This window comes from Myxine glutinosa, chromosome 12 (genome assembly GCF_964187855.1).
Source record: "Myxine glutinosa chromosome 12, kmMyxGlut1.1, whole genome shotgun sequence".
Classification (NCBI taxonomy): Eukaryota; Metazoa; Chordata; class Myxini; order Myxiniformes; family Myxinidae; genus Myxine; species Myxine glutinosa.
The window spans coordinates 108,387,147-108,398,159 of NC_136272.1; the positions used below are offsets into that span (position 1 = coordinate 108,387,147).

Here is an 11,013-nt window from a genome sequence, read left to right on the forward strand (position 1 = left end):
TCTTTCTGTCTTCTACCGACTCCTCTCCGGCCTTGCTCCCCCAGCTCTCTCTGTGCTCTGTCCCCCAAATATTCCTACAGGTCGCACAAGATCTGCCAGCCACCCTCTGATGGTTAAACTGCCGAAATCTCGGCTCTCTGCTCACCTTCACTCTTTCATTCCTCTTTTCTCCCGCCTCTGGAACAAACTCCCACACTCACTTCAATCACACTCCTCCCTCCAGGTCTTCAAAACAGCTGTTCACCACCATCTCTTATCTTCCCCCATCCAAAACCTTGATCTTTTCTACCCCCACTAATTCACCCCAGATCCACCTTGTTTGAAATTCCAACTTCTTTCCTGGAAGTCTTGGCAGTGTCCATATGTTTTATACCTCTCCCACCCCCCCCCCCCCCTTCCCATGCCTCCCCCCCAAAGCCCTCTCCCTCCCACAGCTCTCTCGATGTCTCCATGTCTCTCGGTCCCTGCTCTCAAATGTTGTGTTTGTGTCCTTCCCCCTCTCTCCCCATCTTGTCTACCGCTCCCGATGTTATTTGTTTTGTGTGTCTGTTTGTCTTTCTGTGTGATTAATGTTCGCTCTTTCACGAGCCTCGATCTTGTATACAAAAAAAAAAAAAAAAAAAAAAAAAAATGTAAAAAATAATATATATATATATATATATATATATATATATATATATGTGTATATATATATATATATATATATATATATATATATATATATATATATATATATAATCAACGACATAACAGCGTGACGAGCGCTGTCCCGATCTCCTGTGGACCGGACCGAAGTCCTAGACCAAAGCGTCACCTCCGACCCGGAGGCCTCAGCCCGGCCACTCTGTCAACAGACAGAGATGTATTCATTGGGTCCCCATTGGCTAAACATCAAGCAGAGCCGCCAATCCGGATTTCGGGCTTATTAACCCTCGTCAGGACGGCATACTGCAAAAAAATGGGGATCAATGAATAAATCTCTGTCTGTTGACAGAGTGGCCGGGCTGAGGCCTCCGGGTCGGAGGTGACGCTTTGGTCTAGGACTTCGGTCCACAGGAGATTGGGACAGCGCTCGTCACGCTGTTATGTCGTTCATTATTATCCCCGCCGATCGCACCGCACCCCCTGGTTTTGGTTTGCACTGGCGGGAACGATGGTCTGTGTGGCAGACAGGCTGTTGGTTCCTTGCGGGTTATGCGGTATTTACCGTGTGAGACATAATTCGTGGCTGGTGCTCACCATTAAAGCTAGGAGGTGCCTTGATCAACATATATATATATATGTATATATATATGGGCTGACAGGATGGCCTAGACTCGAGGGATGCACTCTCTCCTCTAATCTGTCTAGTCTGGATTTGAATGTTGGCCCAGCTCTAAAGTGTCAGCCTGGTGTGCACAGGCAGGGCGAGGCATCAATGTGTGTACCGTCCCATGGATGGACGTTAAGCTGGGTGTCCCGTCTGATAGCATTCGCTGGTGGACGTTGAAGGTCCCATGGTGTACTGCATGAAGAGTAAGCGAGCTATCGCCGGCACCATGGCCAAATTCCAAATTCCTGCCCTAACCAGTAGAGGGCATTGCATCAGCGGCACAGGAGTTCAAACTTTGGAGGGAGACAATGATAAAAAAAAATTCAGAGAGTAGAGTCAAATCATTGAAAATGTATTTCATCATAAAGCAAATTGTCATTGTGTCATAGTGTGTGTCATGATTTATTAAGACCATCCAGCTGTAATGGAGCAAAGCAAAATGCAAAGTGTTGATGAATTTGACAGCAGGTATTAGTGTCAAAAGCATTACTGTGCGGTATTGGGGGCACAAAACCACACTGGATCACATCTGCCTATCTAGAGTGAGCGAGCGTAGCTATTTGCTGTACTATTGAGCATACCTGCTCAGCTGTGTTACATACAATACGAGACCTTGAGAAGTAAACCAGAAGTACCAAATTGACTTACATACACCAAATTCATATTTAAGGGTGGGTGAGTCCACCTTTGGTGCAAATGAGGGTTCTGAACAAAATGGTTGAGTCTGATACTGATGCTTGTTCAATGTGCTTAGAAGTGGCTCCTGAACTTTGGTTCCTTCTTTATCAACATTTACGTATATTTGGTTGAGTTTGCTTTACTTTTCAGGGCCTCATATTTGGATGGGTGAGTAAGCAACGCAGGTTACTTGGTTGGGTTAGAGAGTGAGATAATCGGTGATGAAATGGACAAAAGGGAACTCTGGTGGTAGAAGCCAGTAATTTCCTTCATGATAGAAGTACAAACTACGTCGAAGCAGCAGGTCTTCAAGGACATCTAGTGAGCTCAGGAGCTTATGCCACGTCGATTGGTTTGGCTGGAAGTCTCGGTAAAATCTCAGGATTTTCTCCGCAAGGGCAGGCTGGCCTGTCGGTCCAAATATTTGACTTGCTGTTCCCAATCTTTGTGGCTTCCGGCTGAAAATTGCGGGACGTGTGACCTTGAGGGTTTGGCCAGGGTTAATGATGGCACCAAAGCGAGCCAGCTGCTGACAGGCGCGCTGCACAAAGGTGGCGCTGTCGTTTACAGGGAACCACATTGTGGCATTGAGAGCATGCCATGTCCGCACCGTCCATGCGCCATAGTCTAGATTAGACTTGTTCACCGTTTGCGTCCACTGCATTAGTTGTTCGAAGACATCACCTAAAGGCAATGAGAAGCAGAACGAGAGGGTTATGAAGACATTGACAAACCAAATATTGTTCTGGAGTATGAATTAAACAGGATTTAAAAGTCCAATCAAATGTCGTCTGTGGTATTTTCAGGACGCAGACAAATGTGTGAGTGCACACATTGGACACCAGCAAGTAACTACACAAACAAAGCGGTTGCTGTTGTCGTTGTTGCTGTATAGCCCCAGACAGTTCTCTCGAACAAGCCCACGGCACGGAGACAGCTGATTGATCTCGCAGGAGCGACCCAGAGATCCCCCACATCCAGGATGGTGTACCCCCACCCCCACGAAGTCAGGGCCACGACAGAGTTAGAAAGCGAGAGTGAGAGAGACAGAGAGGGCAAAGAGAGAGAGAGAGAGAGAGAGAGAGAGAGAGAGAGGGAGAGAGAGACAGAGAGAGAGACAGAGACAGAGACAGAGACACAAGAGGGAAAGGGCTGCTCCGTGGAGACCAATCAGCACTTTGACCATGACCGCTCTGCCCTGACGAATCCGGGCAGCAGGGAAGAATGGGGAAGATTGATTTATTGATTGGTACAACCACCACAAAGAGGCGTCCCCACTAGTTGTAAACAACGAGGTTGATAATTGATCAGCAAAGTTCAGCATGAACACAAGATGGCGCTTTTACATCTTCTACATATTGTGCACATGGGAAGAATGAAGATGCGGGAGTGTAAATGGGAGATTGGTGGGGGCAAGGGGAGGAGGAGGAGGAGGAGGGGTGGGGCAAGGTGTTGTTCAGCACCAACAGGATACGCGCTGCACGTATCCCGTTCATGCTATCTCATTACACACAGCATTAGTCTCAATGACCCACCACTGATCTGCGTGATGTAAGGCTGCCGCCAACCCCTTGCAGTCCGAGAGACACAGACAGCCCCCTGCTTGCACCAGACTGGGCTATTATTGTTCTTCTTTGGGAGATGAGGCACCATGCTGTTCCACATACCAAATAGGGGGTACCAAGCGAGGGTGTAGCTCTGATTTGTCAACTTGCTAGTGAAACCCAGGGTTGGACGTATGATATGCTGAAGAGAAAGGAGACAAGGTTGGAGATGCGACATTAAAATTACCTCCGTCCGACCGATCATCCGTCCATGGACTTTTGTAGACGTCATATTTCAAAAAAACGTTCAACATTTTGCTTTCCTAGTGCAGATATCTATTTCTCATGACATTATCTAAACCTGATTAGATCACGGCTGTGATTGGCTGAAGTATGTTGCCATGGCAACCATCTAGGTAACTTGTCTTGTGTACACATCTAGGTAACTTTCACAAACCCTTCAGGATTTAGCTTTCATGTCACAGAGATCTATTCCTCATACTACTCAAAATGTGGGGGACCTCGAGTAATATAATCAGCTCAATCAATGAACAAGATTATTACGTAAGCAAAGTTTTGGGAAGGGTGGGGAGGGTTTAACGGGTGTAGGCAAGATCATGGTTTTGGATGGGGGATGACTTGAGATGATGGCGAACAGCTGTCTTAAAGACTTGGAGGGAAGAGTAAGGAAGGTGGTTCCACAGGCGGGGAAAAAACGAGGAATAAAAGTGGAGGTGAGCAATTGTTCTGGATTTAGGCAGTTTCACTAGGAGGGGTTGCTGGTGGACCGTATGCGTCCTGCAGATACATGGGGAGAGGGAACAGAGCATGGAGAAGGCAGAGTGTGCAAGACCAGAAATGAGGCGGAAGAAGACAGAGACCACCACCTGTCTGTGATGGCGAAGTGATAGACCCATAGACACAGCATCATCATGGGAGATTCCATTAATATTGAGGCCTTGGATTCCATGGTATCAAGCTGATCAAGGTGTGAAACAGGGCACCAGCCCAGAGGGGAGAGCAGTACGCCATCAAGCTGCGGATGAAGGCCTTGCAGGTGGACAGGCTTTCAGGTGCGCCAAGGAAGGACTTTTCACGATGGAGGATGCCCAGTTGGCGTTTGGCTTTGGAGGCCAACTTTGAAATGTTGCTTGTCCAAGAGAGACCATGACTGAGAGTGAAACCGAAGACTTTGCGCAATTTTTCAAGGTCCCACCACAACTGAAGGTTGGCGTGCTGAAGCTTGGAGGTATAGATCTTTTCCCATACAGCCTTGAAATAGTTTTTAAAATTTGTCACTTAAAACACGAGTATTAAGAGTCCAGTATGCACTACCACCTGATGGCAATTGCAATTTAAAGGACAGCACAACTAAACTATGATCTGTGAACCCAGTTGGTAGAATTTGGGACGTATTTACAACATTTAACATTGGCTTATTGACATATATTCTATCAAGTCTTTCCCTTGATATAAACCCATCCTGACATCTGCACCATGTATAGCCACGGAGAGGTGGGTGATATAGCCTCCACACATCTTTAAAACGATAATTCTTAACGATGTTCCCCAGCCCCTTAGTAGAGGCTATATGAGGCTATATGAGGCTCATGACCATTCCTATCGACTTCTGGGCAAATTGTACAATTAAAATCTCCAGCAATGCAAGTGAATGCGGTCGAATTTTGGTCTTTAATGAAATCCTCTAGTATAGGAAAGGAACTTTTTCCTTTCTATAGGATCACTCGGAGTGTAGACGTTCACCACAATTATTTTTTGTGCATCACACAAAAACTCTACAGATATAATGTGTCCTTTATGTATTTCCTTAAAGGAAACCCGCTGCGCAGAAAACCTGTGGCTTAAGGAAATAGTAACACCAGCCTTGAGTGTAGGAAACCCGCTCAAGAACCACTGACCTCTAAAAAGTTTCTCCCACTCAGTTTTTAGAGTATTTGTAGCATGGGTCTCCTGTAAGAGAATAATATCAGCTTCTATTCTCTCTAATGCTTGAATTGTTTGAATTATCCGTAATGGGGCTCGACCCCCATTAATGTTCAGGGTTGCAATCCGTAGCTCCATCATTGAAGAAACAAGGCACTAAAATGACTTTCTACCTGCAATTCTTTGTTCGCTTTTGTCAAGGCTTTCCTAAGGCGTTGAAATTGAGGTTCAGCAAGTTCCAGAGTCATTCCTCTGTAGCTTATGTTTTGCAGTCACAATGAAAGCCTTGATATCAGGAAAATGATCCTTAATTTGCACATTGCGTTGCCTCAAGGTTTCATTCAGAAAAACAACAACTTCCTCCTTAGATATCGTAGTTTGTTTATCTTCCCCTTGTAGTGAGTGCACCAGAGTTTCACTTAAGGAGGAAGACCACCGACCAGAAACCACACCTGTGTCATCATGGTCATTTAATTGTGATTTAGTTCCTGAGTCTTCTTCTCTAACATAAACAGTACATTATTTCTGTTGGCTCTGCACAGAAGGATCTACCCCATCGTTACTATCAGTTTTTGTTTTTTCATCATTTCTGTCATCATGTGTCTCATGCTGACTATTGTCCTCAAGAGTAGATCTTTCTGGTTCATGCATACGATCGTTTTTGTCAGTAGTTTTATCACTTTCAACATTAGCAATCACTTCATAGTCTGCACTTTGAAGTTAACTTTTAAAACATTACAAATGTATATTTTGTAATAAAAAAAAACAACAACGACATACTAAAAACAAACAAGCAGAAGATAAATAGTACAATGAATAATTAATCGCTAGTATGAAAAATAAGAAGAATCTCACGCAATCTAAGTCTTCACAGTCTGAATGTGCATCCCCCCTCGGGATGCGCAGCAGGTAAACAGAGAAGATGTCAATGCCGAGCGGTGCTGGGGGGATCCCTGCTGGTACACCAGAGCTGCAGAAAGCATGACTTGCCTCGCATTGCGGTGCAGGTTTTGGTCTGCAATTAGCAAGATTAAAGAATTGATCCTGGCACAAAATGTAACATTTTATGTGAAATAGGCAAAGAAAAACTTTGTGAACATTTACCAACACGTTTTCATAAGACTGATAAACCATGGATAACTTCTGTAGTTAAGTCCATCATAAAACAAAGACAGCATGGCATCAAGGTAATACAGCCCTTTGGTATTACCTGAGAAACAAGACCATATGATCTATTTCTCAAGCTAAAAAAGATTATAACACCAGAGTTCGCAAACGAAAATCTGATAATCCTGCAGGCTGGTATCAACAGATTAAAATATTTATTCAAGGTCCACAGGACCCAACCTCAATAAGATACCAGGTATTGATTCGGAAGATCCGCAACATTATAAAAAAGCAGCTACCGGTAACATAATCAATGAATATTTTATTACTATCCCAGAGCATTCACCCAGAATTAATAGAACAAAATTCCCAGCATACCTTCCCTCCCTGTTAAGATCTTCTCGTGTCCAACCCCAACAGGTCTATAACCAATTACGTAAACTTAATTTACAAAAAGCAAGCATTTCTGAAGACTTACCTGTGCGAGTAATCCGTGAATTTGCTTATGAATTAAGTTTTCCCTCGACTGATGTTTTAAATGCATCATTCGAGCAGGCGAAACTTCCGGATCGTTGTAAGTATGCAGAAGTGACACCCATTCCATAGTCACAACCACCCACTTTGTAGGGATTGAGACCGACAGCACTGAGGAGCTGTTTCGCAAAAGTTGCGGAATCATTTATTGCAAAAATGGCTCCTCAAGAACATTGCGCCAAAAATTGATCTTAATCAGTATGGCAATCAAAGAAAGCTCTTAACTTGTCATTATTTAATAGGAATGCTTCATCAGCTATATGAAAATGCTGATAAATCCAAATTCAACATCCACTGTAGTTCTTACAGATTTTTCAAAAGCCTTTGATCGAATTGATCAGAATGTTCTGGTTTGTAAATTGATTCACCTTGGAGTTCACGCATACATTGTTTTCTGGATTATTAACTTTTTGAAATCACGTCAGCAGTACGAGAAATATAAGGGAACTATATCAGACATGTAAAATAGTCATGCTGGAGGTACAAAAGGTACAAAATTAGATCAAATTTTGTTTTTAGTAATAATCAGTGATGCATGTGAGAAATGTCCCATCCCTTATTAGTCCCCTACCGGTGCACACCGGAGGGGACTATATGTTTGCACTCCGTCCCTCCGTCTGTTAGTCTGTCCGTCTGTCAGTCAGTCACACAAAGAACAGTTTTCCGGACTTTTTTTTCTAAACGCTTAATGCTAATGATTTCAAACTTGGTACATGGTTTCCTCATGATAAGTTACAGATCAGGTTCGAACTTCACGACGTTTCGATCATTTTTGACAAAGTTAGGGCACTTTGAACTTTGTTAATTTCCCCAACAGTTTTCCGGACGACAGACTGCCGGTAGGGGACATGTATTGCAGCGCAATACTCAGAATGCTTGTTTTAAATACTAGCGTGACTCGGCGTGCTCTGCGCGCCTCACCACACGTCGTTTCAGAGGGGTAGGCATCTTTGACCATTTCAGTGTCTTTTGGGTCTTCATGGTGTTTTGGGTCTTCAGGGCCATTTAGGTCTTCAGGGTCTTTTGGATCCTCTGGGCCTTTAAGGGTATTTTGGGTCTTTGAGGTGTTTTGAGTCTTCAGGGTCTTTGGGGTCTTTGGTGTCTTCAGAGGCTTTTGGGTCTTAAGGGTTTTTTGTTTCCTCTGGGTCTTTAAGAGGCTTTGGAGTGTTTTGGTTCTTTGGGGGGTATTTAGGGGTCTAAAGGGTATTTAAGCATCTTTGGGGTCTTCGGGGTGTTTTGGGTCTTTGGGGTATTTTGGGTCTTCGGGGACTTTTTGGTCTTCGGGGTGTTTTGGGTCTTCGGGGTGTTTTGGGTGTTCGGAGTGTTTTGGGTCTTCGGGGTGTTTTGGGTCTTCGGGATGTTTTGGGTCTTCTGGGTGTTTTGGGTCCTCTGGGTGTTTTGGGTCTTCGGGGTCTTTTGGATATTTGGGGTGTTTTGCGTCTTCGGGGTGTTTTGGGTCTTCGGGGTGTTTTGGGTCTTCGGGGTGTTTTGGGTCTTCGGGGACTTTTTGGTCTTCGGGGTGTTTTGGGTCTTCGGGATGTTTTGGGTCTTCGGGGTGTTTTGGGTGTTCGGGGTGTTTTGGGTCCTCGGGGTGTTTTGGGTCTTCGGGATGTTTTGGGTCTTCTGGGTGTTTTGGGTCCTCTGGGTGTTTTGGGTCTTCGGGGTGTTTTGGGTCTTCGGGGTCTTTTGGATTTTTGGGGTGTTTTGCGTCTTCGGGGTGTTTTGGGTCTTAGGGGTGTTTTGGGTCTTCGGGTGTTTTGGGTCTTCGGGGTGTTTTGGGTCTTCGGGGTGTTTTGGGTCTTCGGGGTGTTTTGGGTCTTCTGGGTCCTTGGGGACTTTTTGGTCATCTGGATCTTTTGGGTTTCTTGAGTCTTTTTGGATCTTCTGGGTCTTCTGTGTCTTTTGGGTCCTCGGGGACTTTTGGGTCTTTTGGGTCCTCAGGGACTTTTGGGTCTTCAAAGGTCGAAGCGGTCTCAGCAGTCTCAAGGGTAAAAAGGTACATTTCAATAGTACGTAATTAATTAATAGACATACGTAATTAATAGACACAAAAGGTATGCCACAGACACAGAGACACACACAGACACACACACACACACTCACATTTATAGTTGATGTTATATTTGCATTTCCTCATATTTCCTTGCGTTCTCTCGACCATTGGGTTAAACAGAAATAAGCATAACGTTTGAGACGGTGTATAGATAGAGCGTGCTGTTTCTTTTAAAAATTCATTTCTTCTCCAGCTGTATTTTATCCGCTTCGATTTCAATGCAAATGGTCCGTGCAGGAAATGACGTGACATTTTACACAGATTATTAAATAATTCCATAATTATACAGCCTCCACTTTGCAACCGATAAAAACAGCACAAAGCGAAAACGCCCCGCGTGTCAGGGAATGTTCAAATGAAAGTGACGTCATAATACATTTAACGTCATATTTAACGATTCATACGAATTGTGGAGTATGTGTTTGAATTTGGTTCGTTTTGTAACCATATGAACATTAAACTGTTTGAGCATTAAACAATGAACCAGTATCATAACTATGTCAATATGTGGACACAATTAGTGACATCGACACACGAGGACAACGTGACGGACAAACATTTCTCGTTTCCATATTTAAAAGGAAATTTGTTTATGGCATTTGTCCGAATGCATGTACTATTCCAGTCCATGTAATTGCATGTCTGACGTCGAAGGACCATTGCGACTGTGAGACAGACGAGGTGTAGTGAAGTAGCACGACCTCACGGCTCACCTTGCGACCGCCTCGGTAAGGCTACTCTCGCAGCTGACGACGTACAGGGAGAGGCAGAGCACCAGGGAGACCAAGAACAAGAGCGCGGGACGAGCCATGACAGCGTGCTTTTCGGGTATGCGCTCGGTACTAGTTGTAGTAGTAGTGTACGTTAAACAACCGCCCTCTCCTTCACCAACCGCCCTCCGTTAAACAACCGCACCGCCCTCTCCTTCACCAGATTCCCAGAAAGGAACTCTAACGGAGTTTCGGTTCTGCTCAAGGATCCACCGCCCGCCTCGTGCGGTTTCTGCCCGCCCTAGTAGTACGGATCCACTCTCCTCCTTCCGTAGTGCTGGATCCACTCTCCTTCCCTCCCCTTCGTGCGCGATCCACTGCCCTCCCACCTCTCCTTGCGCGTGATCCACTGCCCTCCCACCTCTCCTTGCGCGTGATCCATCCACAAAACCGAAACTCGTCATTTACCACCAATAATTGTTGGGTAACAATTGCAACCGCCCTTTGGCCAAGGCTCAAGAGAGAGACTTTATGGACCATGGATGTTTGCATCCTGTTGCTAGAGTTGGTGGCAGTAACGACAACAACACATTAAACTTTACTCTTCCCAAATTTGTTTGTTACTCCCGCCAGGGAGTAATGCATTCGATCGTGTCCGTGTGTGCGTGTGTGTGTGCGTGTGTGTTCGAGTGTTTGTGAACAAGATATCTGGAAAAGTTCTGAACGGATTTGGATGAAAGTTGGTGGGATGATTGCCCTTGGGATAAGGAAGAATTGATTAGTTTTTGGTGAAGCTCAGGATATTATTCCGGATCCAGGAATTTTTTGAAGAATTGTTTACCATTGGAAGACAGGGCTCATTTTTTTTTTTTTACATTATCTATATATATAAAACACAGTTTGTTTGTGTGTGTGTGTGTGTGTGTGTGTGTGTGTGTGTGTGTGTGTGTGTAATGTTACCGATAGACTCCGAAACGGAGAGGCTCACGTGCTTGATATTTGGCATAGACATGGCCATTGAGCCTGGGAAGAACATGGCCGACCTAAAAAAAATTATTTCAGATTTTTTTTACCATATTTTTACCTCAGCGCATTTCAGCGAGGAATATTATGCACGGAATCTGAGGCGGT

At 44.6% G+C, this 11,013-nt stretch overlaps 1 protein-coding gene across 1 annotated transcript; it reads right to left on the reverse strand.

Moving 5' to 3' along the window:
• Positions 1 to 1,648: 1,648 nt before the first annotated feature.
• CLN5 (CLN5 lysosomal BMP synthase) lies at positions 1,649 to 10,392 on the reverse strand. Its single transcript, XM_068132318.2, has 4 exons — positions 9,886 to 10,392; positions 6,334 to 6,493; positions 3,526 to 3,736; positions 1,649 to 2,674 (listed from the first exon to the last, which is right to left on the reverse strand). The coding sequence occupies exons 1-4, from the start codon at positions 9,981 to 9,983 to the stop codon at positions 2,190 to 2,192; spliced, it is 954 nt and encodes a 317-aa protein (XP_067988419.2). The 5' UTR covers positions 9,984 to 10,392; the 3' UTR covers positions 1,649 to 2,189.
• Positions 10,393 to 11,013: the final 621 nt, after the last annotated feature.

Excerpts from the sequence above, each read along its gene's own strand:
- CLN5 (XM_068132318.2), bottom strand. The coding sequence starts at position 9,983 with ATGGCTCGTCCCGCGCTCTTGTTCTTGGTCTCCCTGGTGCTCTGCCTC. Across the intron at positions 6,494-9,885 it reads CTTACCGAGGCGGTCGCAAG|ACCAAAACCTGCACCGCAAT; the intron begins GTGAGCCGTGAG and ends TGCTAATTGCAG. Across the intron at positions 3,737-6,333 it reads ACTGTGAAGACTTAGATTGC|CATATCATACGTCCAACCCT; the intron begins GTGAGATTCTTC and ends CTTTCTCTTCAG.